Raw genomic sequence first — 25930 nt, 5'->3', positions numbered from 1 at the left:
CCTAACCAAGATTTCCCAAAGACTAATATTAACAAGTGTGGTTGTTCCCTTACATTTCAGTGTTTTCGTGTCTAAGGAAATGGGATACAGCATTTTGATGATATGCAGAACCTGTTAGTCTCTCCGCATCCAATATCACAGTAAAATCAATGATAGGACATGACACAATGAATTAACTTTGCTGGTGACAGATGCCACCCGCCTTAGATACCATGCACAATGCGCAATGGGATAAATGCAAACACCAGGATGCCCAACACTTTCATGAAGACGAAGAACGAGAACATCACCTGCATACTGACCAAGAGTACCAAACTCTTGTTGCTATCTCACACACCCGTGCCTATCCACAAGCTGACAGAATAATTTGCGGGCAGTGTTACAGGCAATCAGCTGATGTGGCCAAGCAGAAAACTCCATCACACACCTTTTCCATGTTCCCTCAAATCCTAGGAGGTAAAAACCTGTGGTCACATCTGACACCATGTCTGAAGGGAGTGACAAACTTTCTATAAATCTCATCTAAACCTAAGACTGCACAATGCTACAAAACAAAATCTTAGATTTTTGATGGTAAAGGATATCTGCAACATGACCTTGTTGACATTTCCCTCAAGCATCAAAGACGCATACCTAAGGACCAAAATTTCAAAAAGATTAAGAAGTTGCCTACCTGCTTGTGAAAACCTATAGGCTGCAGTGTTGAACAGGAATACCCCAGTGGACATTTTCGCAGTGCCAACCACTGAACACTACCATCCACTGCATACCATGCTGTGTTGTATTACCCGATATGTGATAGGAATGAATTTTGTATGAGTTTCTCGGGAAATCAATAGCTGGTGTTATTAACTAAAGTAGTGACACTAAAATTGAAAAGAGGCGTCCAGTCAATCCCTTGTGAAAAATTCAACAGACAGCTTGAATATGAATCAAGGTGATGAGTTTTTTAATTGATTTTTTTAAATTGATATTCTCAGAAAACTTGATAATTAGGTTGTCATTTGAGCAAACATCATGCTTTATTGTTTTAGTCGCTACATTTACTCTCACGCAATCAATTGTGGTTGACTATGCGGTAGAATTTTTACCAGTTTGATGTCCATGTTTGCCTACTGAAGTGCAAAAAATGGTTGCCAACATTATCTGAACTACAGTATCATCAAAGCTGCAGTTATCAACGATTTCAGCAGTTTAGGGGATGAATACTGCCTCTAAAAAACTTCCGATAATTTGTCGGTTCTTCCTTACCCTATGATACTCATGAAAACAAGACAACTCGTTCAAATCAAGCTTATTGCTTGTAGCGAGTCGATCAAAAGCGCCAAGCCCCTGGTGAACAACACGCATTTCCACTCAGAAAGATGCAATACTGTTTTTTTGCCAATAATCTGTTTCCTGAGGGAGAAGCCGCGGATACAAGGAATGGATCAGACTGGACACGCCGGACAGACATCAGATCAACTTGGTAACATTGTCACGCATATGCTACTGTGTCTGCAGTGAGTGGCGAATTTGGTAATTCTTCTCATATGAGAGCTTGAGTTTGTGATAATCTCACATCTCAGACAGACAGGTGATGCAGGCTCCCATGTTTTTGTGTTTGTCTGATCAATGAATGGGCAATGGCCAAAAGGCCATTACCGGTATTGTTTTAGTTTTGACACCTTACTTTCTTGTTACAGCTTGAATGGGTGATCACTTTCATATCCTTGGCCAATGCTCACAACAGAGCAATTGGTACCATATTCTGGTGTTTTTTAGACAGTTGTTCAAATCAACACGTGGTAGCCAAAGTTCCTGAAGGTAAAAAACTTCGGCCTTTAACTCAAAAAGTAGACAGCTTATTATTAACTGAATGAATGCTACCCAGTTTCATCCATCGCATCATAGATGAGCAAAAGAAGCAGTTTTATCTGGGAAAAAAAAGATTTATTTCTCACTAACTGCAAAAAAGAAGGCATATCAAGTATAAATATATTCACTGCCTTTGCCGGCTTTGGCTTGGCAACAAAGCACCTAATGTTTACAAACCTCATATTTATAAGATTGAAGCAATCCCGCTAACATGTCTCTTGTGTTTGTATTCATGCCTGCAGGGGCTGCGTGACAACTCACAATTTTCTCACTAAAACACCATCACAGAACTGACATGACTGAGGGACATGCTGAGATTGTGAAGGGCTGCCATCAATAATTCAACGTTCTGTACGTTGAACGTTGCTGGAGGACGATAGGAGTTCGAAAGTGCTGAGAAAATAGTAGACCATGTATAACATATGAAAGGATTTGGAAATCAGCACTGTTTAGTATTACTGTATTAGTCTTCCAAAATCGGCAAAATAAGGCTGTGATCTCTGGTGCTGTAACTATACAGTGGCGTGTATCATTTCTGTGAAAATGTCCACCAAAGTGAAGGAAAGAGCTGGCCCGTTAAGGTCGCATCTATGCAGAGGTTGTTTGCTGGTGCAACTTTTCCTTGTTTCTAATGTTCGCTTGTTACCTGCCACACACTTAATATCCTCTGTTTGGCATTTGGGATCTTCCCATTGGTTGTACCAGGGAATGTGCAATGGAGGAAATGGAAAGAAGAAGAAGAACTACCAACAAATCTGATGTACTGATATACATGTATAGGATAAATTTTACACTGACTCAACTCGGAATGGAAAATATTGCTTGAATTATTTGCTGATATATTGGCTTTGTCTATTTCGATCATGTAATCGTTGGCAACGCAAAGGTTGTTACCAAAATACTACATCAAAGAATGTTAGAAAGAAAAAATGAACAAAAGATATATACAAATTTCAGTTGTGATACATCACCATGCATCACAGAAAAACATCATCAGTACCAACCCATGATTCACTAATAAGGCCTATGGAATGCAACAGTCCGCCTACATGAAATTTAAGTATTAGTGTGATCCTACATATGGCGGTGCATGGTGGTGAGTAGGTACATCATCCTAATAGCCACCGAAATCCATGCCCAAGTTGTTCCTTTAGAGTAAAAGAAAATGCTTGACATTACTATGTCAAAAATGCAACAAAACCACACCTACATCTGTACTTATCGATGAGGGCTTTGCCCAACCTTTCCAGTCACGCAATGAACATATGCGAGCCAAATCAGTTAATTATCAATGCGCCAAATTAAGCATTAATCATGCTGCATGACTTCATCAACGATTATCAGAAAACTCTATAAATCATATATAACTCTATAAATCATAATCATATGATCTGGAAAGAAACCAACACTCTTTTTGCACTCGTCAATCTAGGTCAAATCGAACCCTGGAATAAGTTTGAAAAAAACAGTGTAAGTTGAATGTAACTGTCCTGTCCAGACTCTCCTTCATTATAGGCTTCAAGACCCCCGATTTCGGCACAGATACATGCAGTTCCGAATCTTAGAAATGCTGCAGGTCAACAAAACCTAGCAAGTTTATTACAGATTACGGCTTTTCATACATTTAGTTTATAAGTACAGGTGATGGTTCTTTTTTGTTTTCATCAACTTGACACGATGTAGATGGTTGTTGGTACCACAATCACCTTGATTGTTACTGGGAAGCATTGTTATCTTACCAGCTTGCTGATGAAATATTCATATCATATCAGAGTGCATTGTTGTTCTGTGGAGGTCAGGGTAATAATGGTGTCCCAAAACCGGGAAACAAGAAAAAATGCTAAAGCGTTATAAGAACCCAATATCATATTTATTATATTTATCCTGTTGATAATATTACAAAGCAACAACTGTATTGTTTTCAACAAGTGGAACATCAAGGGCAAAGCAGACAAGAGATTTTTATCGGAATGATAAGCAATAATTTCACAGATGACACCCCCTCCCCCAAGTGGAAAATGCTGAATAACAAGATGACGCCATATTTGTGCAATGAGACATCACGTCACAGTCTCTTGAGAAATGCACTTGTGCAACTCTACTCAAAATACATATGAGTATATGTTCGTCACGCAATGTCTCACTTGTCCACTAAGTGAGCGCAATACAGTCCAAATGGTATAGATCAATAGTAAATGTATACAGCCTGCAAATGAAAACGGTAGAAAAATAGCATTTTATTAAGTGCCTTAACCGTCTCTTGTCCAATGTAAACTTTTGATACATTTGAAGTGGACCTTTGAATGGAACTGCTAACCTTATCTATCATTCTGGGAAAGAAGCAAGCTGCTACCTACGCAAGACTCACAATGACAGCAAATCCTTGTTGGCAGAGTACAACCTCTCTATACAATTTTAAAAGACACCCTTGGGACTGACAAATGTTGTCCTTATTATGGAGGTGTCTTGATTATGTCAAATGGTACAAAAATGACTCATTAGGACCAAAACCACTGTCCCTGAGGATGTTCTGCTAAGACAGGTGTCCACAAAGGGAGGTTCCACTGTATTAAGGGTTTTATTTTAGAAGTGACAGTTCACAAAGGACTTTTTTGTTCCGATATTGCATTTGCCACAAAATAGAGAACATTTAACAACATAAATGAACTCTAGCAGGAACAGCAATCTCCATATGGTCAGCCAAATACCTCCTTCCAAGGACCTCTTCATAGGATAACCACTGCAACTGCTGAATAACCATTAGCCTCCCACAACTTAACCTTGGGGAAGTATAAGTTGTCACAGCCTCTCTCAGATGATGGACAATCACAGAATAAAACTCAATAGCAGAAACCTACCAAATCACAGAGCTTGAATATCTCTGGATACGACAGTATTTTCTTCAAACTGATGGACTGCATTTTTTTCTTCTCCCAAATCGTTAAGCTTGTTCAGCAATGTCACCATCTTAACCTTGAAGCATCGAATGGATGGTCAATCGATGCACATGGCTTCTGTCACAAAGCAATATTGATAATCACAAATCCAAGAATACAGCAAACCTACCTGTCATTACTACATCCAGAGCATACAGAAGAACGGTGTGGAATACAAAGAGTCGCTCTTGCCACCGAATCCAGCTTCAAAAGCGTTTCTTTCCCAGAAAAGCTTCAAAATCCATAGAATCGCAACCAAAATGTGTTATTACAGAATAAGATATGGGAACACAGTACCGTTCTCGATCTGTCCTAGTCTATGTCTAGCAAGAGTGACCTCATTAGGCAATTGCCATGGCAACCAGATGTGGGTACATGTAATTATGTAGACGCTGTGGATCGCTTTCATATAACTTGAAAACGACTGTAAATGGTAAGTGTAATCTGGTGATCAAAATGCTTTCATTGATTTTTAATGGCACTTCACGTTAATTGCTTCATTCATAAAAATGGGAGGAGCATAATACAAGATGTTTTATTGGTAAACAAATACCGAGTGTTATTGTTTTTCTGTGGAGACCATTCATAAAACATGTCAAATGCTTCAATAATCAAATTGTCTTCTGGAAAGTCAATAAAGAAAATGCATCATATTTTATTTTTTTGATGAGCAGGCACTGCAAGGACAAGCGGACAAAAGGAAGAGGTGTTTTTTAAAGTCAATTCCCCCAAATTGATGGTCCATTTCAAATAATTTTCTCAGATATACATGGCGACAGCGCATGTCAGGTGCGCCACCCCATGACCTGGCTCCATGCCTGAAGCGCATCACGCCAAATGATAATTTGTATACAATCTGACATATGATCCAAAGGCTCCTCCTCTGACCCATCCAAAGGAGCAGTACAGGTTGTATAAAACCCTGGGTGTCGGGATGCTCTTCCCTCGACATCCCAGTATCGGACACTTGGGTATACTGCCACTAAGCCGAGGATAGACGTCAAATTTATCAAGATTATCCTACAATGTAGGCATATCTGTTACCAAATGGCTATCAAAATGGACCGACTGCAAATTCATCGATCCAGCCAGGGCTTCCCATTTATCTGTCTGACAACCATTAAGCCAATTCTAAAATACATTATTCAAGCGATCTGAATAACCAACTTTCAAATGCAGCATTGAAGCAATCATTCAACTGCAAGCAATTCAGATGTCTGACAGTTGTATCAACAAAAAAAGATCTAAAACATTAAAGTAAGAGATTAGTCCTCCCCCCCCCCCCCCCCCAACACGCTTGCTGTATTTATAAACCCAATAAAACATGGGAAACAATATATAGTCTATACATATTAATATATTTTGCAGAGGACATCAGATCCAGGAGGGATTAGACAAGTTCATGTTTCCTAAGAGAACAATGACAGGAGGTCCACAAAAGGACAAAATACACGATTGTTGCATAAAAATTCACTTATTATCACATCAAAAACACATAAGCGAGCTTGCCTTATATATTTTTGATCATATTACCTATAGGATATATAAGAAAATTGATGATAAGGGGTCAGTTTTCATCTGAACTGGGAGTCACCCATCCCAGCTTCCCGTGATTTGTATCACTTATATCAAGAATTAATAAAGAGTCATCATTAATTCTTGCTAATATTCAAATAATATCATTGAGGGTCATATGAGACTTCTTGCAATGTCAAAAACTGGGGGGGGGGTCGAGTTGGGAGTAACCTCAACAGATACAGAACAGATACCTCAGATGACCCTGAATATATTGACACTAAAGCTGGTCAATAGTCACTAATGATCAGATAATCAGGAGAAAGGTATGAATCAATCAACCATCAATCAATTAAATTATACCATAATTATCCACATGACACAATAACTTGGCTTTGATTTCTTCTCATCGAACTTAATTAATGAACCACATCTGTAACAAGAGGCCCACAGGCCTGACCCTCAGCTGACAATAATGCTATAACACTATGAACGTAGTCATAGTTTTTGCTGTATGCTAAACATGTAGAGGATGGTCAATGGTCACACCACTTTCTCTTAAAACGTCATAAAGGTATTTCCAACAAAACTGTTAACAGTAGTAGTTTTGGACAAACTTGACAAGCCTCATACTGTACAATGCATCTGATGTGCAGTTCAGACGTAGGAACATGATTCATGATCATGATCCAATGTTGAAGTGTAATATACATTATGAATCAGGTTCCTCTAACTGTTCCATGAGAACCACAAATCCCAAACCTGGTCTTGACGAATGCTGCACTACCATGGAATATTCCTTCAGACCAGCACTGTATAACGGACATTCTGTTCAACTAACCTTTTAATCTTCCTCATGATCTCAGTTTCTGACAGAGCCCGGTGAAGAGACTGGTGCCGTGCCGTGTTGCGTCTTTCAGGACTCTTTCTCGTCAACTCCTTCATCCTTTGCACGAGGTATTCTTCCTCTGATAATTCCATGCGGTCAAACTCACACCTTCCTTCATATCAATTGTTTTTTTGGTTTATGATATTACATTATTCAATAGTAAGTAACAGTGTCACAAATTCCATAATCCCATATGAGATGTGATTAAAATACCTTAACTTCCTCACACACAACATGATACTGAAACAGGTAGCCACACCCAACAAATCTATGTTTGACCCCTGAAGTCTGAACGAAGAAGAAAGAATGTTTTCCACCAAATCTAAGTCACATAGAATGTAACAATATTGAATCCGAGCACTCCTAGCAAACCAACAAACTGATTGGGGAAGCTGATCGACCACAATAACGTGACCAATCTTACAAGAGTTTAGATTTCCCTGGGTAATCGGGATAAGCAAGTGATGAGCAGGATGTCTCCTATTCTGATATTGCAAACTACAGGAAATTGAAAATTTCACTTCAAGGTCGTCACAGTCCTGAATGATTTATAAACGGTCCTGATACATCAAGAATGCTTACAATTCAATCATTGCTGTACCCACGATATTAAACCAACTACTGCCACTTAATCAGTAAATCTTTGTTTTCATAGAGAAAGACAAATCACTCATTTTGAGATGACCATTATGCCTGAAATGACAAATTCTAGAAGAACTTCTCACTTATATTAATTTTAAGTTATAATTTTTTTCAGGACACTGTTGTGTGTCATAATTGAAAGTTTAAATCAGAAATTGGAATAAACAATGTCAATAAACTACCATAGATAGATTTATCACAGATACCTTTTACTCATTTATTTAAAATTGCTCGCTTTCAGATCTCGAAATAAATGCAATAAATTGATAATGAGGAGTATTTTTGGTTTAATTGAATTGAAAATGGCAATGGCAAGACTGATATTGGTATATGATAGAGAGAGTGCATGCAGCCAGAAGACACCATCATGGGAAAGTTCAAAGGTCCACAGCCATCATTCCTGTGAGGATAAGTTGGTATTCATAATCAACAGTTGCAAATTATTGATCGATAAGTGACAGGGGATGTACCATTAAGCTGCTGCTTGCAAAGTACAGTGGAAAACAAGCAGGCCATACTCTTCAATTAGGATGAACAGCCAACTTTATGACTCTTACCCAAGTTAGTAGGACTAGGAGTCCTGAAACCAACTTACGTAGCTGCTTAGGCACAGCACTTTTGATACGTACTTCAACTGGTAGCCATTTCCTCCTGTGGCGAGAGAAGCAACCACAGGGTTAAGTGTCTTGCTCTAGGACTAGAATCAAATTTGTATTTCTTATTCATATCCTTTTGTAATTTACTGATACATTGGACCAATTCTGAAGACAGCACAATGGAAAAGGAAGCTGTGGACATTCTTCCTAATAATTCTGAAATATCCCCAGGACCATCGATTCAGTTCTCTGTTAAGATGAATTTTGTTTAATTTTTTATGAAACGGAACCATTCTGGGAGAAAGATAACATGAAAAAACCTCAAACATGCAGCTTAGCAACCCACAGACCACAAGACACCACACAAACGGGAATAGAACAGAATCACAGAACAGAATAGAACAGAATCACTACGTTCCAAAATTACCTTTTTTCTGTGAGATCTAAGGCATCCAAAGGGGATATTTCTTTTTCATCAGTGTTATATGTATTCACGAAAACACCCACTGTGGGTCATAACATTATCTGTGATATGAATAATATGACTTTGTTGCTTTTTCTTGACAAGCCTTTGTGGCATTTGAGGACAATGTGTTGGAATCTTGGTCATAGTCACAACAAACGCCTACACACAGCTACAGTGCTTTCACAGGTTCAGAAGACAACAAGATGAATGTTTTATCATGCAACAGGCAATTTTTAAGTGAGGGAATGAAAAATTTGGGTTTTTGTACCACAGGATCTGAAATGTAACATCATAGTTTATCAACAAAGTGGACTGCAAACCTCACCTTGACCTTGAAAACCTGAGTGACCTCCACATGACCTTGACATTCTCAACCTATCCATTCACCTCCATGACCCTGAGATTTTCATGCTGTCCGCATAGTGTGACCCAGACCAGAAGAAGGAATAGCCACAAATGAAATAACGCCTAGAAAGTATGAGCCAAGTAATAGCTCAGTTAAGATGGAGATCAGCGATAGTGACAAACATCTCTCATTTGGCAAATCGGCCCTGAACTAGATGCCTTCAAGTATCTCAATCAACTTCAAAAGTGTTATTGCCAGGCGCCTCAGAACTAATTACAGCATCTCAGACATGTGTGGAAACTCTGAACTCATCTCATGTACACTCCACACAGTGGGAAATTAATGCAGCAATCGGACTTTTGCAGAAAATTGATCGTTTCATCGTCTTCCTAATAAACATCCTGCAAAGTTACAGACAGAGTTCAATAACTGTCATACTCTACCCCATTTTGAGTAAAAATCCATACAAAATATAATGTTAATGTATGCAATGTGCAAACAATGCTTAACATACTAATATCATCAATTTAAAACGAAAAGTGTATTGTGGAATTTTTTAATTGATGACTTTGTACTTTAATGTGTGCATGCGGAAAGAAACGGTTCGTCTTCTGCGCTAACACTGAATATCTGTAGCCAGTTATTTTGTATTATTTCCTCAAGTATCAGTATTCCCTTAGAGTTACCAGCCTGGTTTCTCTACTCTAAGGTATTCCTTAGTATCAAAAGCACAGGTCACTCTTCATTTTGATAATCCTAAATGCAACATAACTTGCTCAAACCTTCAATGTACAAAATGCAAATGAACGATCAATATGATAGCAGAAGTGAAAAGCGTGACTCTTATAACCTGATAGCATGATCATCTAGTTGAAGAACCTACTTCAACTAGACTTTCTCCACGGAGAAAATGGATTATTGGGGTTATGTCATTCTCGGTGTTGAAGTTTTCTGAAGCAACACCAAGTAGTGATTTAGGATTCTTGCCAATATCAGCAGTTAGCGGAGTGTGGGCTCTAAGGAGGGCTGGATTCTGAATAGAATAACTTACTGTAGAATACAGACCAAATAGACCATGCAATTCTGTTTCAAGATCTCTCGTGCAGAAAACTGGTGAAATTGATTGTTTTTCCACGAAAGATGCAATCAGACGCAGAAAGGAGATGTAAAATAATGAAATACGAGACCACTCTCCCCAGTTAGTCGACTAACGCAGTAATAAATTCTCAATTCCTTGAAATATTATGTTCCCAGGAGCAGTCAATATGATATTGAACCAAATTAGCTCTGGTGGTGGAATTTAAAACTGAGATAAAAATGTCCCATGCCAAAGGCCAAAAGTTTCCATACAAACATTTGAACAAAGTTTAAATGATGCTATCAAGTCATTCTTGTTCTCTTTTAGTTATTTATAGATGCGCCATCATGACCATAATCACATTGTCATCTCAAATGTCACCACATCTGAAGCAAAGCTGAATCTCCCGGTTTCTAAAACTGTGTGGGTGTCAGGATAATGGACACCGACACAAAAGAACAACAGGCTTATGTAAAGGTCAAGTAATTTTTGTCTCATCGTGTTTGAGAAGTCCACCAAATGTCAAGCTAAGAAAGCAGAGCAAACATGTCCCAGGGTGTTGACCAAGGTTGTTGTGCTTGCACAGACAAATAAGAAAGTACATGAAACTTGAACGGCACTAGTATCTTATCTCCTAGATGACGGAGACCCCACGACTTCCCCGAACACAGGGCAAAAGGAACCGTGGCCACCCAAGTCTCCACATGGAGAAAGACAGTGACAGCTAAGCTGTGTGAGAGAGGAAAGCAACAATTAAGCTGAAGAATGTTTGCCAGTCAACGGCAACAACAAAGACGTTGAAGGGTTTTTTCTCTCCATTCAATGACAGCAAAAAAGAAGCTGAAGCCACTTTCCTAAGAGTAGGCTAGAAAATGATTTTCTTCGGGTATCAAATTCATGACCTTACCTTTGTTTGATTGAAACCCTTCGAAACATTCCTTTCAGAAATGCCATGAGCTATGCCAGGCGCAATAAGGTTATGGCCTTGTCATCCAAGGTCTTAGGAATCATACTCCAAGATCCCATCAAGCCTTCAATATATCGTGCCACACAGTCACACCATATTATCTTATTAACTCACAATTGCTTGAAACAACTTGTGGACCCTCCACATGTTATACTCATGATTTGTCTTGACTTCAAATAGCAAAACATTTATCAGGACTGTGTACACAATGGTCTGGACTGACACAAAACCAACAGTCTACAAGTTTATGTCATAAGGAAACATTGCAAATATTTCTATCAACAAGAAAGAGATGAGATCTCATAACATTATTTTAACAAGTAGGCTCCAGGGAGACAGTCAGTTGTGCGCATGGCAGAATTACAGGTCCCCATCAAACACACACTTTTTGAACCAGGAATTCATCAATACGCTGCCATAACTTTTTATTTTCCTGATATAATTGTAACAGACTGGCAACCCTGTTTGACAAAGACGGCTTCACGTCTATTGCCTTTCATACTAAAGTAGAACCTCTCTATTAAGGACAACGTTGGGAACAAGAAGTGCTGTCCTTAATAGAGATGTGTCCTGATTAGAGTGGTCAAATTGAATGGAAACAACCAATTAGTGACCAAAACTAGTGTCCTTCATAAAGAGGTGTCCACTAAGGGAGGTTCCACTCTAATTGCTGTACGATACTATCAAATAGGCTAAGTACATGTATTAGGCATTGTCCCGCTAGGAATGTGATTCATCGGATCGAAGGCAGACTAATCACCTCCTCAAAATCACCCGATAGGGTTCAAAATCAGGGCCAATAGCCCAATAATGATTTGAAAATTTTCCACAGAGGGTCATAAACGTGAACTATAATATTATTTTTGTAACTCAAACTGCCCCAATAACACAGTCGTTCAATCTTACAACTAGTTTAACAATTCAACAGAAACATGAATTAAATCCAATTAAACCAATTTAAAGGTTAGTTAACAAATGCAGGCCCTTTAGTCATAAACCAGGAAATATTTGCAGCAATTTTAATATTTAGCGGTTTTGTGAAATTGCAATTTCGGCATACCTTTAAGTTTGCCTTTTTGACAACTTTTTTACATTAATTCTCTGTGAACGTGAAAATAAAAGGACACAATTTTTTCCGGGTTTAGAGTATATCAGACCAGTTTCCTGCTGGTTCTTTGTCATAAGTAATATCTGTTAAGACAATTAGGAAATAGTTCTTTATCAAACTGTCTGCTCCAAAGAGACAATCAATTGTGCTGACATCTGTGAGAAATTGAAGGAACTTCAGTTGCACAAATTATTCATCCCACTTTTGATAAACTTCCATGTTTACCGTAGGAACAATGCAACCGATTATGAACTTGATGTCACTCATTGACTTCATCAGTATCAAACCGATGGTGATAGTTAGGATGGACATTCCACCCACAGCAATCATCATGATCATTGTGTTTTATTAATATACCTGAGTGGACCACTTTTTCTCATGGTTGATCTTTGAGCTTGATTAGGAATTAGGAAGACAAAAACTGCTGAGACTCTCTTACAAGGCTGTGACCTCACTGGTGTGTGGACTTATCAATTACTGTCACCATCAGGAATACATGCAATAAATCCAAAAGGTTAATCCTGGCAATAGATCACAATTGACATAAGCCAACATTGACATTTGTGATGAAACTGACCAACAGGATGATAGTCAGAAATCGATTGGTATCTAGCCACGTATTTGCCTGGGAAATTGCCATGACAAACAGTCATTTTTAGACACGTTTATAGGAAATTATACAACCACTAATTACAACAAAATCAGCTGATTTCCATGCGAGTGATGGCTTGGGTACTGGCTCAATGTTTTTTCTTCATTCTGATAGAATGAGCTGCGAGGTCTGCACAGTGGTACTATAAAGACTGATGTCTGGTATCAACATCAGCACTTGTGACCTCAAAGGTTGTAAGTTTGATGGCTGTCAGTCCACTTCCTGCAATAATGAGTGCAGCTCTCCCCGACATTCTGCATGTTTCCTCCAAGATTTTCAGTTTCCTCCAATCACACCCTCGTGCAAATTCCGAGTGATCGGAACAAACAAATTACGGTCTTTCGGCAGGTTGCCCAGGAGACCACAGGGCAAGGAGGTTCCCAGCGCCAAATACCAGGCACGAGTGGAACTTTTTGAAAAAATAACAGAAATAATCCATGTCCTGTTGAAACCCCTCCAGTAAACATGTAACAACCCAATCGCAGTGATGGGAGAATATTGATACTCTTCATGTAATACAACTTAGAACTACCTCCTCAAAAGCATATCTTATACAAGTTATTGACCAAGTTGCCACAGCAGACAGAAACTTTCAAGAGATACAACATTCCATCATCGATGCAAACAGCTAACTGGATTATGCCCAAGGCCCGTAGCTGTAGTTGGCGCCATTCTCTGATATTGGTAAAACAAGGTAAAAGGACTGGCAATCTTTCAGACCAGAGCAGATGGACATCTATTCTGTATCAATGAGCCAGTAAAGCATTCGGGGAATTCAACAGCTGTTGACAAAAAAATATATGGCTGAAATAGAGGAGTTTCTAACAAAAAAACCTCATCCACTTAAATACGGAGTTCATTGTCATTAAGATTGTGGCAATCAAACTCCAGCATTGTGTTCCATTTCTCCATCGAAGAGATTAATCGGTGGTGTAGGAATCTGATATCCAGGGTCCATCTCATTATGGGAGCAGAGGCAGCAGCACAAAGTGAGTTAGAATGTATCGTGACAATCCATCAATATTTTATAGCCACCTCAAACCATTAGACTCTCTGATCACTGAAGACAACGCATGAGAGGGGTGGGGCAACAAGGTAGCAGTGACCTTCACAATGTCATTCTTCAAGAATATCTATATATTGACGTCAACAATACTCTGCATTCACTCATACAAGATCACCTGAAAAACGCCTTGAAAAACTATACAGTGCATTGGCCACAGCCATCATAGCCAGATTGTTTCATTTATCATCAGTTCAAACAACAGAAAGACAAGGATATTCCTAAAGGCAATGATCAGTTGCCACTGACCTTATATAAGTAAAAACAGTTTCTTCAAAAGTTTGATAAAAATAACAACAGTATGTATTGAAACATTTTCCATTAAACTGAATAAATGTCAATATGAAATCTGTATCTTTTAACCTTGCGCCAACCATTTCTAATTATTGGCCCCTGCACAGTAAAATAAACTCAATCCAACCTGTTGTGTTGGATTGAAATTGGTTACAGAATGAGAGTTGGTGGTTTTCTAGAAACAGTTCCCATGGCAATGTTCTGTGAAGTGTCAATTTAATAGCGGAAACAGATCTAGTTCATTATTGATTATAGTGTGTGACACTATTTTAAGATTGGTATTTATGATTGATGGATATCTAATCAATCGCAAAGGTCGATATTGTCTTCACAGTAACCACCCCTGGCAAATTAGCATCATTCGTCCTTTCCCCGTGGACTCACTCTTTGTCTGCCGAGATAATGATCTCATCTGCATGCAAAAACTAACCTGGTTCCGAGTTCAGGCTGGTAAGCACCAACTAATTTATTCCGAGGAAGGTTTTTCTTTTCAAACTTTTGATACTGCAAAAGGTTTTGCGTGAGGTCTGGTAAAACATGAACTGGCAAGTTGTAGGGCAGTTCTTTATCAACTGCCCTCTATGCAGGAAAAATCAAACCTGCATCCAATTTCTCGCCATTATATCTGGTTGGATAGAGTAGTGCTGAGAAATAATGTCAAGATATTGATTTGTACTCAAAGTTCATGTATACCAAGGAGGTAGAAGTAGTTGTCTGCATTAAAGTGAAACTAAAGCAAGGTGGGCCATAAGTTGGCCATTGGCGTCTCTACTATCTCACAGTATATCACTGTTTATATGAGGAATGCTTTTTTCACCAGTCAAGCCAGACCTAATTCCCTAACCATGCAGAATTGTCACCTGGAGTCCACTAACTGGACCCCCAGCTCCTGCCTATACCAACTGAAACATTCACTTTGTACAAACCCAATATCAATAGCACCTTTGGTCCTTGGCATTACTCCACTATCATGATGGGAACTTCCCCAAGGATATGGAGACAATCTGGCCTGAAGGGTATTAATCATATAATTATATAGTCATGATCTTATAATTACTTTCACCACAGCAGGGCTCAAGATATCTCTGAAAAGTGTCCTTTGAAGCATAAAACTTGGCCCAGGACTCTCAGTTTTGAAACTATTAACCTAAATACATGTTGCAGGACTCCCATAATTTCGTCAAAACTTTGGTTTGGCTCTTATCATGGAAGTAAAAGCCCTGCTTAGTCAATTAAAACATGTTTTCAACTAGGTAAATTACTGCCTTTCGATACATTACCAATAGCACTTGTCTTTACTTATTTTTCTCTTGTCCACATCACATGTAAAACATTTCAGTTTCCGTAAGTGACAATTCCACACAGGCAACAGTATAGAAGGAGTTAAGCAGTTTTATGACCCATTCTCATGCCTTGTCCTCAGGTAGGAACACCTGAACAGAAACAGACCAGCACAACACCCTTCCTACCTGTAAAGCTCTAGACCAGCCTCGGACATGCATCGTTTTTTCTTCACGTATGGAACATTCAGATTTTTCACAGGAGAAATGGATCCTGATGACTTCTTCCGAAAAAATACTGGCATTGTAAGCAAATTGTGCCAGCTTGATATTCGATTGCACCGGTCTTCAAAGCCCCTGAGTCCGAATGCAGTGTTAGAGTATGAGTTCCAGGCATTGAATCAGATTGCAAACTTATCCACAGTTATAACTGGTGGCACGAAGTCACACTGATGAGGTGACATTTCTTAATCCAGGGCCCTACTGTTCACACCTCGCTACAGATGACTTTTTGTAGCATCATCCCCCAGAAATAGCAAAGTCATATAGGGGCTTAAATGCTACATGTAAGGCACTCAGCATGAAGCACATCACCACAGCACATGGTATGTTTATTTATACTCAGTCCCCACTGGATCAATACTCCATAGTTAACCAATTTTCCAGTCCCCACTAAGGCATATTCCATTATAGCGGAAGGGGAGGGGGTACACGCACAGCAAACATCATATGTAATTGGAGTTCTTCCATTTGCACTCATTTAAGGCAATGAGTCTCCATTATGAGTGAGCAAAAACACTCCAGCTATTCATAAGATAAAGCAGATGTAAATGGAAACCAGGTTTTTATGATGAAAGCAAGTGATGCTTGATAAATTAATAACTAGTGATAAGCTGAGGAAGAAATTGGCATATTTTAAAAATTGGTATGTAGTCTGCAAACATGGTTTAACATATTGTACATATCTCAAATTCGACATATTTTCTTGTCACAAGCATGTTCCTTTTGCCTGTGAGGCCTGAAAACATGTCATGTCTTTACATGAGGTTGAATAGTGTGAGCGAAAATCCTATTAAGGCCACTCTTTGGAAATACCTTTGGCAATGCCTCTTGTACCTGATTCTGTCACTTTGAAACCTGTGATGAAAGGACCAGACGCGAACATCCTATAGCTATGGTCAGGCAGCATTCCTTTACCCTTCCCTCACACAAAGCTATAGGACACTAACAACTTGTCCCAGGTCAATTCAATGAGCATCAAGTAAGCTTTTCTTTCACCTGGTAGTAGTAGAGAAATCCTGATCTAACAGACAGCAACATTGAACTTGGTGTTATTGAGTTGTTTTTTAAGAACAGCCAATTTGCAAACTTTCATAAACCAAAGAAATCTGGTTTTGAAGACTATACCTAAGTGAGTCTTTTTCATAGTGTTTGAATTACTATTTATGGCTATATACTACAGAACCAGGCCTATGTCTCCTATATACTGGCTGTCGTCTCTTATTCCTCCCTTGATCCTCAGAGCTTTGTCTCCATCAATGCATTGTTCCACCATGTGACCAGTCTCTCTATGTTCCAGAGTGGGCAGTTCTGGAAAACAAGATCTGGTGTTTGATCTGGTGTATTGCACTGGCACCCTCCAGATTGGTATTGCACATTGTTGACAACACGATAGGCCTAGTATGAATAGGCCTAACAAGATGAAAGTTGGTGGACGAAGAAGAGGAAGACACTGTATGTGATGAGAGGAGGCTCTTGAGAAGGACATGAGGGCAGCCGGCACTGACGAAAATATCTGTGCCATCTAAACTGATGGAAGTTATTGGGCGACTATGGTTGTACTGGTGGTGACATAGTCGCTTTAGTTATCTAATGATGATGATGAGTTCGAATAGGACTAATCCACTGAACCACTGAAAAGACAGATCCAGAGTAAGAAAATAGAGAACGAGGATACCATAATTTGACAGAACTGAACACAATGCAATAGGACAGATCTATACTGGAGTAAGAAAATAGAGAATGATTATATTAAGAGTGAGGATGACAGAAATATGACAAAACTAACCAGAATGCAATGAGACAGATCTATACTGGAGTATGAAGAAAATAGAGAATGATTACAAGAGTCAGGAAAACATAACAAGACAAAACTGATCAGAATGCAATGAGACAGAGTTATACTGGAGTAAGAAAAACCAGAATGATTATGAGAGTCAGGAAAAGAGAACATGACAAAACTGATCAGAATGCAATGAGACAGAGTTATACTGGAGTAAGAAAATACAGAATGATTAAGAGAGTCAGGAAAAGAGAACATGACAAAACTGACCAAATGCAATATGAGACAGAGTTATACTGGAGTAAGAAAATACAGAATGATCATGAGAGTCAGGAAAAGAGAACATGACAAAACTGACCAGAATGCAATATGAGACAGAGTTATACTGGAGTAAGAAAATACAGAATGATCATGAGAGTCAGGAAAAGAGAACATGACAAAACTGACCAGAATGCAATATGAGACAGAGTTATACTGGAGTAAGAAAATGGAGAATGATTATGAGAGTCAGGAAAAGAGAACATGACAAAACTGACCAGAATGCAATATGAGACAGAGTTATACTGGAGTAAGAAAATAGAGAATGATTATGAGAGTCAGGAAAAGAGAACATGACAAAACTGACCAGAATGCAATATGAGACTGAGTTATACTGGAGTAAGAAAATAGAGAATGATTATGAGAGTCAGGAAAAGAGAACATGACACGATATAACTGACTAAAATGCAATGGGACAGATCTACAAGAGTAAGAAAAAAACCCAGACCTGCCATCCTGAGAGTGACATCTAGGAGATGAGGTTAACTAGTTTAAAATGATAACAAATCACAGTTCTAGTCTGTGGCAAGGTCTATGGAATGCAATATTACCAAATTGATATTACTCATCAAAATCAGCCAAGGCTACAGAGGCAATTAAAACACAAAATGAGATGATGGCAAATGGTGCAACTCAATGTGCAGTTCTTAATTAACTGGCTGTCTCAGTATAAGCACTGAACAAGTTGATCACCCACAGTAGGGAAGAGTGATCATCACCAGTCAAGTTAACATTCATTAATGATGCAGAACTTCTGCATCATAAACCGAAAGACTGAAAGGAAAGGGTAATGCTGTTATAGTGTTACCTACGGGACTCAAAGGAGTTTTAAAAGAGAAATGGGATGAAGAATTAAAGATTCCCTTACATGTATAAGGAAACAATACTTGACACAGAACGAATATCACTTACAATGCACCTCTGGAGAGAATTAATAAACACAATATGTAACACAACTTATACCTACCGTAACATGTATGACACAACACAGAAATAATGACACACCAGGTTTGATACATTTCAAGTACAAACTTGTTTTTGTATCCTTGATTTGTTGGGTAAGTTGAAAGGTACCCAATCTGCATGAGCCTCTTCCCCTAACACAGACATTACAGATTATATGAGAAATGAAATAAGATGATGCAGTCACCAGTGTCCTGAACGACAGCCCAGATGATTCTGACTACATCACAAAACTCTGCCCTAATATGCAATATTTCAAATCTATTTTGGTTGATTACAAGCCAATTAATTGAAGATTAATGATTTCAATAAAAGCATTAAGCCTGGACTAAGATGATTATGAAATCACACAGCTGGAAATGCAACGTAATTAGCCGCGCCTTAATGAGACAGTAATCTAGCGTCTTCATAGCTTCACCGTCATGGATGCTATTGATCTCTCCTGAAAATGACTGTGATTTACTGTGGTGGTCCAACAAGGCTCGGCAATGAGTGGAGGATGGCTAGTTTTCAAAAAACTTCGAAGACTTCTACCATTTTAAAAGACCTTTCGTATGGATCAATCTATACTTGATGTTACTTATTACTAAACTTGTTATTACTTGTATGGCCAGTTGGCTTGCAATTTCATTAATTTATTTCAAAGCTTTTTTGAGAATGAAACACCGTCTTCCAAATCTTTGTGTGTTATCGAAACCAAAGACAGCCTCTTATGAAATATAATTCTAAATTTACCTGAAGAGGAGGTTGATTAAATAAATCCATATTTCAGTACCGGTATCAAATAATAGTGGGATACCAAAAGATAATAGAACACCCAGAGCTATCAAAAAGCTGTCTGCAGGGGCCATGCAAGAACAATCATGGTCACATAATCTACATTGTCGAGCTGTGATATAAAACTCGGCGAGGATAATACTAATCCCCAGAATACTCTGGTTGGTCCATGTGGAGTCTGGATGCATTTTAATGCAATTCCAACTAACACTGCATAACCAGCAGCTGTAGGTCTGACCTAGCATAAAGGAAACGGCTAGATGAAGTAATCTGGACTGAACTGAAGCCAGTGAAGGGCTGCGTGTCGGATTAACTGTTCAGTGGAGTCAAGGGGGGAGCTGCCAGTACATTACTGGTATTACTTTGACAAGCCGCAATGTTTCCGTGATGACATGTTTGAGAATTATTTCAGATGAAGGAATTAAATCTGGAGATAATGAGGCTAAATGTGGTTTTTGATCAGAATTTTATTTGTCACAACTTCTTGAAATTAGTAGGGGTGTATGCATCGCAATGTGTGATGTCATCACGTCGTAGATGCCGGTAACAGTCTAACAATCTAATTTAGACATAAAAAAAAATAAATTCAACTCACCTAATGATATACCATTGCTGAGCCGCCAACACCAAGCAAAAGTTATCAAGGTTAATCAATTCTCATACAAATCCTCACAAGTTTCGATAAGGTTCAGAAGTACCGTAGGATTGTACGGAAAGAGATCATTCGAATAGAGTCTCTCTACAGCCATGCGAAGTCTAATCAACGTCGCCATTGTCTGATCTAAAATGTTATTGCTTAACATACAACCGCCTTCTTCTTGGAAATCATCAGCAGAAAGTTTTGATAGTTCACCAATGCTGCTTTCTGACATACTTTCTTCCTTTTCAAGGTCTTCTACTTCAAAGCAAGGGGTGGGAATTTTGAATTCAACATCACGTTCAGATTCTTTACTTTGAGTAAGTTTATTATCAGCAGAAGCAGAATCGGAAAGTTGAATCTTTTCTAAACCCAAATCATCTGTACTTTCACAGCCAGGGAATTCAGAGTCCGAATTACTGCTACTATAGGCAACCAGGCCAAGCACATTGCCTTGCAATTTTGCAGGCAATAGTGCAGTTTCTGAATGATGAACATCTAGTTGGCTTTCAAAAGAGCTGCCAGGACAATCACGCAAACTCTGTTCTCCTTTGGCCAGAAATGCGCTAAAGTGCCCGTCCAATTTTGAATCCTGACTCTGATATGAAACGCCTGACTCAGAGTCATCAATATGAGCATCAGCACTTCCATCAGATTCATTTTCAATGACCAATTTGCCAAAATACTTTTTTGTTGTTTTTATGAATCTATCCCAATCTGCCGCCATCAACTGCAGATATTTTGTCAGGTATGTGAGGAAGCAGGTCTCGGGTGATGTCAGATAGTCGAGTAAGATGCTGTGGTCGAAGGAAACATTCTCAAGGAATTCAAGGAACATTTCATGCGGTTTGATGCTGTTTATCACATCTTCATCTACACCATTTTGTTTTCTGAAATATAAGCGGAAGGGAAATTAAGGAACATTTTAGATCTCATCTCTCTGGAGAGCACTCTCATCAAAGAAAAGGGACCAGGATTTAATAAACATAATTAACCAGCCTAAAAACCAGGAGGAAAGAGATGATGATTGAGGAGCCCAGCAGAATTTCAATGCCAATTACATCTAATTTTTCAGTTTCAGTTTTTCAGTTTCAGGGCCTAGCTACCAGCATAATAAAATGTTAATCCCCGAAGCTGAAAAATCTTTGCCTCAAAATTAAATGTAATTGGCATTGAAATTCTGCTGGGCTCCTCAATCATCATCTCTTCCCTCCTGGTTTTTAGGCTGGTTCCTCGTGAAAAATATATGAAATCTCCTATGAATGAAACATGAGTTTTACAGTAATGCTTTACAATAATGCTACATATATACTAACTTTCCCAACTGCTGATAAACAAAGAGTGCCAACAATATAGCAGCAATTAGCCCATCATCCTGCTCCACAAACAAATGGAATATTGACAACTTTAGGCTGGCATCTGGTAAAGGTAGAATCATTTGAAAGTACTCCTCCAGGATTTTTAGTGACTTCAAAACTGCTTCGCTATGGTTGCCTGAAGAAAAAGAGACAAAGCGGTGAGCATGCTCAAAATTCACAGAAGGCAATTGCCTCCTCTTTTCCTTTGGTCCCCTTAAAATTTCCTGCTTCACGGAACCAATTTCTTCTTCATTCAAATGGTCATCCGTTTGTTTCTTTTTTTGAAAACAAATATGCTGATCTACTAAGAATATTGATGCACACAAACTTACTGCCTAGTAAACCTGTTCACTTATGTCGGAAGCTACAGCTATTTTGGATTGAGGGGAAACTACAACAAACAGCAGGACCAAGTTGACAGAAGGAAATATGAGAGTTCCTTTCTCATAACATTGTTAAGAATAACAATAGGGCGCATCAAGCAATCTAAAGCAAACAATTTAACTACCTCGCTGGTTGTGGACAGCAGCACACTTCAAAACAGCAAGGCAGACTTTCCTCAACAGGACAAAATCGCATGTCCCACCATTTCCGTCACCAGCTTCAACGAAAGATGATCCTCCAAATCCAATGTTGCGGAAATTGTTCGGTAGAGATCCTAGCACCCCATGCAGCACCTTTTGCAAGAAACTTTCTGCAAGACAGCAACACTGTTCTTGTTGCCTGTCCATGAATTCATACGGACCGAACGAAGTCGTCAGAATATCAAACACTTTTCTTAAAGCCAAATGATCATGCCTTATTTCAAAATAATTCAGAAGCAAGAAAGGTTTTTTGTTAAGAAGAGTTAAGGCGGTGACTGCCTCAGGTTGTCCTTTGGTGGTACTTGTATTTCTACCAGCAATCTCACATTTGATTATTTTCTTCCACAAGATAAGAAGGGGCATAGTCTCATCTGCACTGTAGGTTTCGACAACATTGTCACCACTATCTAACTTGTAAAATGGCTTGGAGATTGTCTTATTAAGGAAATGTTCCCAATCAATTTGCAGCATTGAGAGTATGGTATTCTTAGCAGACAGGGTCGAATTCCTTTGAGACAATATATGTGAAAATACCAAGAAGTAGATGTTACGTTCCTCCACGGCATCGGTTGACAGACAGATCTCTAGAAGGAGCTTGCATCTTTTTTTCAGAAGAACCTGCATGAAAAGTTAATGCTCGTGATGAAATAAGATTGCCAATCAACAGTTTCAAGAACAAAATACTCTTAACTTGAACTGAACTTAAATTGAGGAGGTCACACCTGTTCTGATATGATCAAATACTCGGACAGCAGACAGATCAGAAAGTACATGTGACTAGCAAATAGGTTTCTCACGCATATTTCAGTAGAAGTTTTAGGAAACTCTAAATCCCAATACAATATGGAAGGACAAACAATGTGGCATTGTCCATCGGTGATTGACTAAAGGAATGCGATTGACCACATGCTTACCTCATCATCAAGGGATCCAACGAGACTTCCAAGACATTTACTACTGGCATGGATTAAAAAACGATCTTCACTTTTGAGATATTCAACCTGAAAACATAAGTAGAAGTATTTGAAGACAAAGAAGCAATAAAGGGCCTACCGTAAGTTGCATGTCCTAGCAATTTCTACGATAATGGCATCCCCAAATAGCCCACATGGTAAAATTGTCATGAAACGTCTTTGATGTATTAAGCAAGATGCACTTTCTCATCTGGCATTCAGCGAGATATTCAAAACAATTAACAGAATCTATGTTTATATGACAAGATAAACATGCATTATACTAACCAACAACATAAAAAGCGCTTCATCAGCGAGCAGCTTTTGGCACATGATATAGACATCATGGTTCTGGTTTTCAATTAGCTTCATCTTCTCTACCTCAAACATGTTTGAAAGAATTGAAAGAATCAAGAGTCTTGTAGCATTGTCCTCTCTTTCCAACTGTGATTCTACTGAATGGAGAAGTGACCTTCTCATGCACGGAGACACCACCATTTCACTGATCTCCAAGGGGGTGATATCATTGAAGTTTCCGTGAACAACATTTTGGTGTAGAGCTCTGTATTTGGGGAGCCCACTCATCTTCAGCATGTTTGGCAAACAGGTACCAGCTTGAGAGGAAACTGAAAAACAAAGAGCAGTTTATTATTAGTTGGGATCAGACAATTACTCGGGTTAGGATGTCGGCCAATATGGTGTGCATCTGCGTGAACCTTCTAGATAGATTGGGGACGGGAGCCGAGGTATGATTGGGTTGTTCTAAAATATAGATTGTTGAATCGAATATACGACTGATTTCTAAACTACCGTCAAATTCCGATCTAGTGATCATGTAAAAATAATCCCCAAATATTGATTCGTAACCACCTTATGTTCCAATGGCATTATTGCATGTTTTTATGCATTTTTAGGACTGATTCCAAGGTTTATCACTGGTTCCAAGGTTTCCCTTATTCCAAGCTTTATCAACTACCTTCTCGGACATGCTTCTTCATCAAAGACTAAGTATAGATTCAATTACTTCTCGAGAAATGTGTCCTCAAAACATGTCTAAGGGGGACTGTAGGCAGGAGCAGGGGGTTAGCCTAAATAGGCCATCTTCAGTTCAGGTGACTAATATGCACAGTAAGGGCACTGGCTCACAGGTTCACCATTAAACATATCCCTCGTTCAAGCTTTCAAGTGTTGACATCATTAAAGATGGGAGAGACCCCTATTGGCGGCTTTGTGTAACTTTATCTTGCCTGCCTAGCTGCTGCCTATTGTCCCTTTAAATCTGTAAATTTCCAGACTGGTCTCATGACCATTCTACGAAGAAATCAGACAGGGCACCAGTGCATGGTACTTCAGGTAGCCGAGCATGACTTTCACAGAAATAAAAATTTTCACAGGTGGACGATATCAAAGCAATAATTCCTCTTTTCCTGCAATATGAAACGAATGCCATCAAGGAAAATTACACTCTTTCAATTCGTTCTGATCTCAGCCGTTGGTATTGCGGCTGGAGTGTACATTTGGCGACCTATTTTTGAAGATCTGAAGAAACAAAAACTTTCAAAAAGTGAAGGTGAAAAAAGGAATGAGGCTGAGCTGCTGGATGAAAAAATAACAGACTAGGAATCAGAAAGACAACTGACCAGAAAACGTTTCAATTAAAGTGCCAATGGACCATTGCAGAAGCTCCTGCTGCGTGCAAACTTAACTGAGGTAATGCTGGAGAACTCTTGATTGAATTAGAATTTACTACATGCGTATGCATGCTGCGGCACACTGCATTGTATACTATATTATACAGCTGTAGGCTATCCCGTTGTTGTAGTGCATAACCATTCACTGTCACAATATCTGGTCACGGGCTGCAAATAGCTTCTAAAGTGTGTTTTTCGTCATATGAATTCTTGCCATACATTAAGAGAACATTTCACAGAGCCGAACTCTCGCGCTTGCTGAACTTATTTGGGCTCAGATTTATCAGCGATCTATTAGTTAGTTGCAACAAGCTTTTTGAATGGACTCACGGATTTAAGTGAAAGCTGTATTAGGTGTTCTGAAATCCACTGACGAGATGGCTAACGGAAATATCAAAAGAGTTGACCGTTTAAAAGGGACGAGGTTTGGACTTATTGGCATGGGTTTGGTATTTGCCGGTGTGGTGGCATTTATGATGATGACACCAGCAATGAACGTGAATAAGATGCATCGTTTTGAAGCAGAAGTAAAGGACTATCTGGAAAGGAACAGCAAAAAAGAATCTGGAGATGAAGGAACTGCTGAGTGATTTGTGATGTTTTCTTATGGAAGATTCTATTGTGGAAAATTCAAAAAGATGATGCATTGAATCATTCTTCAAAATTATTGATTCGACCTTTGGCTTTACTCCTCCAAAAAACTTGAATAACATGATCGAACTGATTGATATGCAGTTGAGTAATTTGTAATAGAAATGAAAAATTGATGAATGGTCAAGTTCTGTGTCTGTAATTTTTCTTTAATACCTTGAACTCTGCGCAATACATTGTTTCATGTCTCGGTCAGAATTTTACTTCATAATACCAAGAACTTAAGTTTATGTAACAAGGGAGAAAC

At 38.8% G+C, this 25930-nt stretch overlaps 2 protein-coding genes across 4 annotated transcripts in view; both read right to left on the bottom strand.

Moving 5' to 3' along the window:
* LOC135482467 (GRAM domain-containing protein 2B-like) overlaps window positions 1–16267 on the bottom strand; it is a 46117-nt gene extending 29850 nt beyond the window's left edge. Inside the window, exon 1 of one of the 3 annotated variants that reach the window (XM_064762503.1) lies at window positions 15879–16267. In XM_064762503.1, the coding sequence (XP_064618573.1) occupies window positions 15879–15994 (116 nt within the window). In that variant the 5' untranslated portion in view covers window positions 15995–16267. Of the gene's footprint in view, window positions 1–673; window positions 757–4923; window positions 5097–15878 lie in introns of those variants that run through there. The other 2 variants (XM_064762505.1, XM_064762506.1) reach the window with 2 other exon arrangements.
* Window positions 16268–20258: 3991 nt separating this feature from the next.
* Window positions 20259–24617, bottom strand: LOC135483606 (protein Lines homolog 1-like). Its single transcript, XM_064764584.1, has 6 exons — window positions 24366–24617; window positions 23630–23967; window positions 23303–23389; window positions 22313–23006; window positions 21763–21940; window positions 20259–21336 (listed from the first exon to the last, which is right to left on the bottom strand). Exons 2-6 carry the CDS (start codon window positions 23933–23935, stop codon window positions 20460–20462), a joined length of 2142 nt encoding a protein of 713 aa, XP_064620654.1. The 5' UTR covers window positions 23936–23967; window positions 24366–24617; the 3' UTR covers window positions 20259–20459.
* Between the last annotated feature and the right edge of the window lie 1313 nt (window positions 24618–25930).

This window comes from Lineus longissimus, chromosome 2, assembly GCF_910592395.1.
Source record: "Lineus longissimus chromosome 2, tnLinLong1.2, whole genome shotgun sequence".
Taxonomy (NCBI): domain Eukaryota; kingdom Metazoa; phylum Nemertea; class Pilidiophora; order Heteronemertea; family Lineidae; genus Lineus; species Lineus longissimus.
The sequence above is the reverse complement of the archived record's forward strand: the minus strand, read 5'-3'. Positions and strand labels throughout refer to the sequence as shown.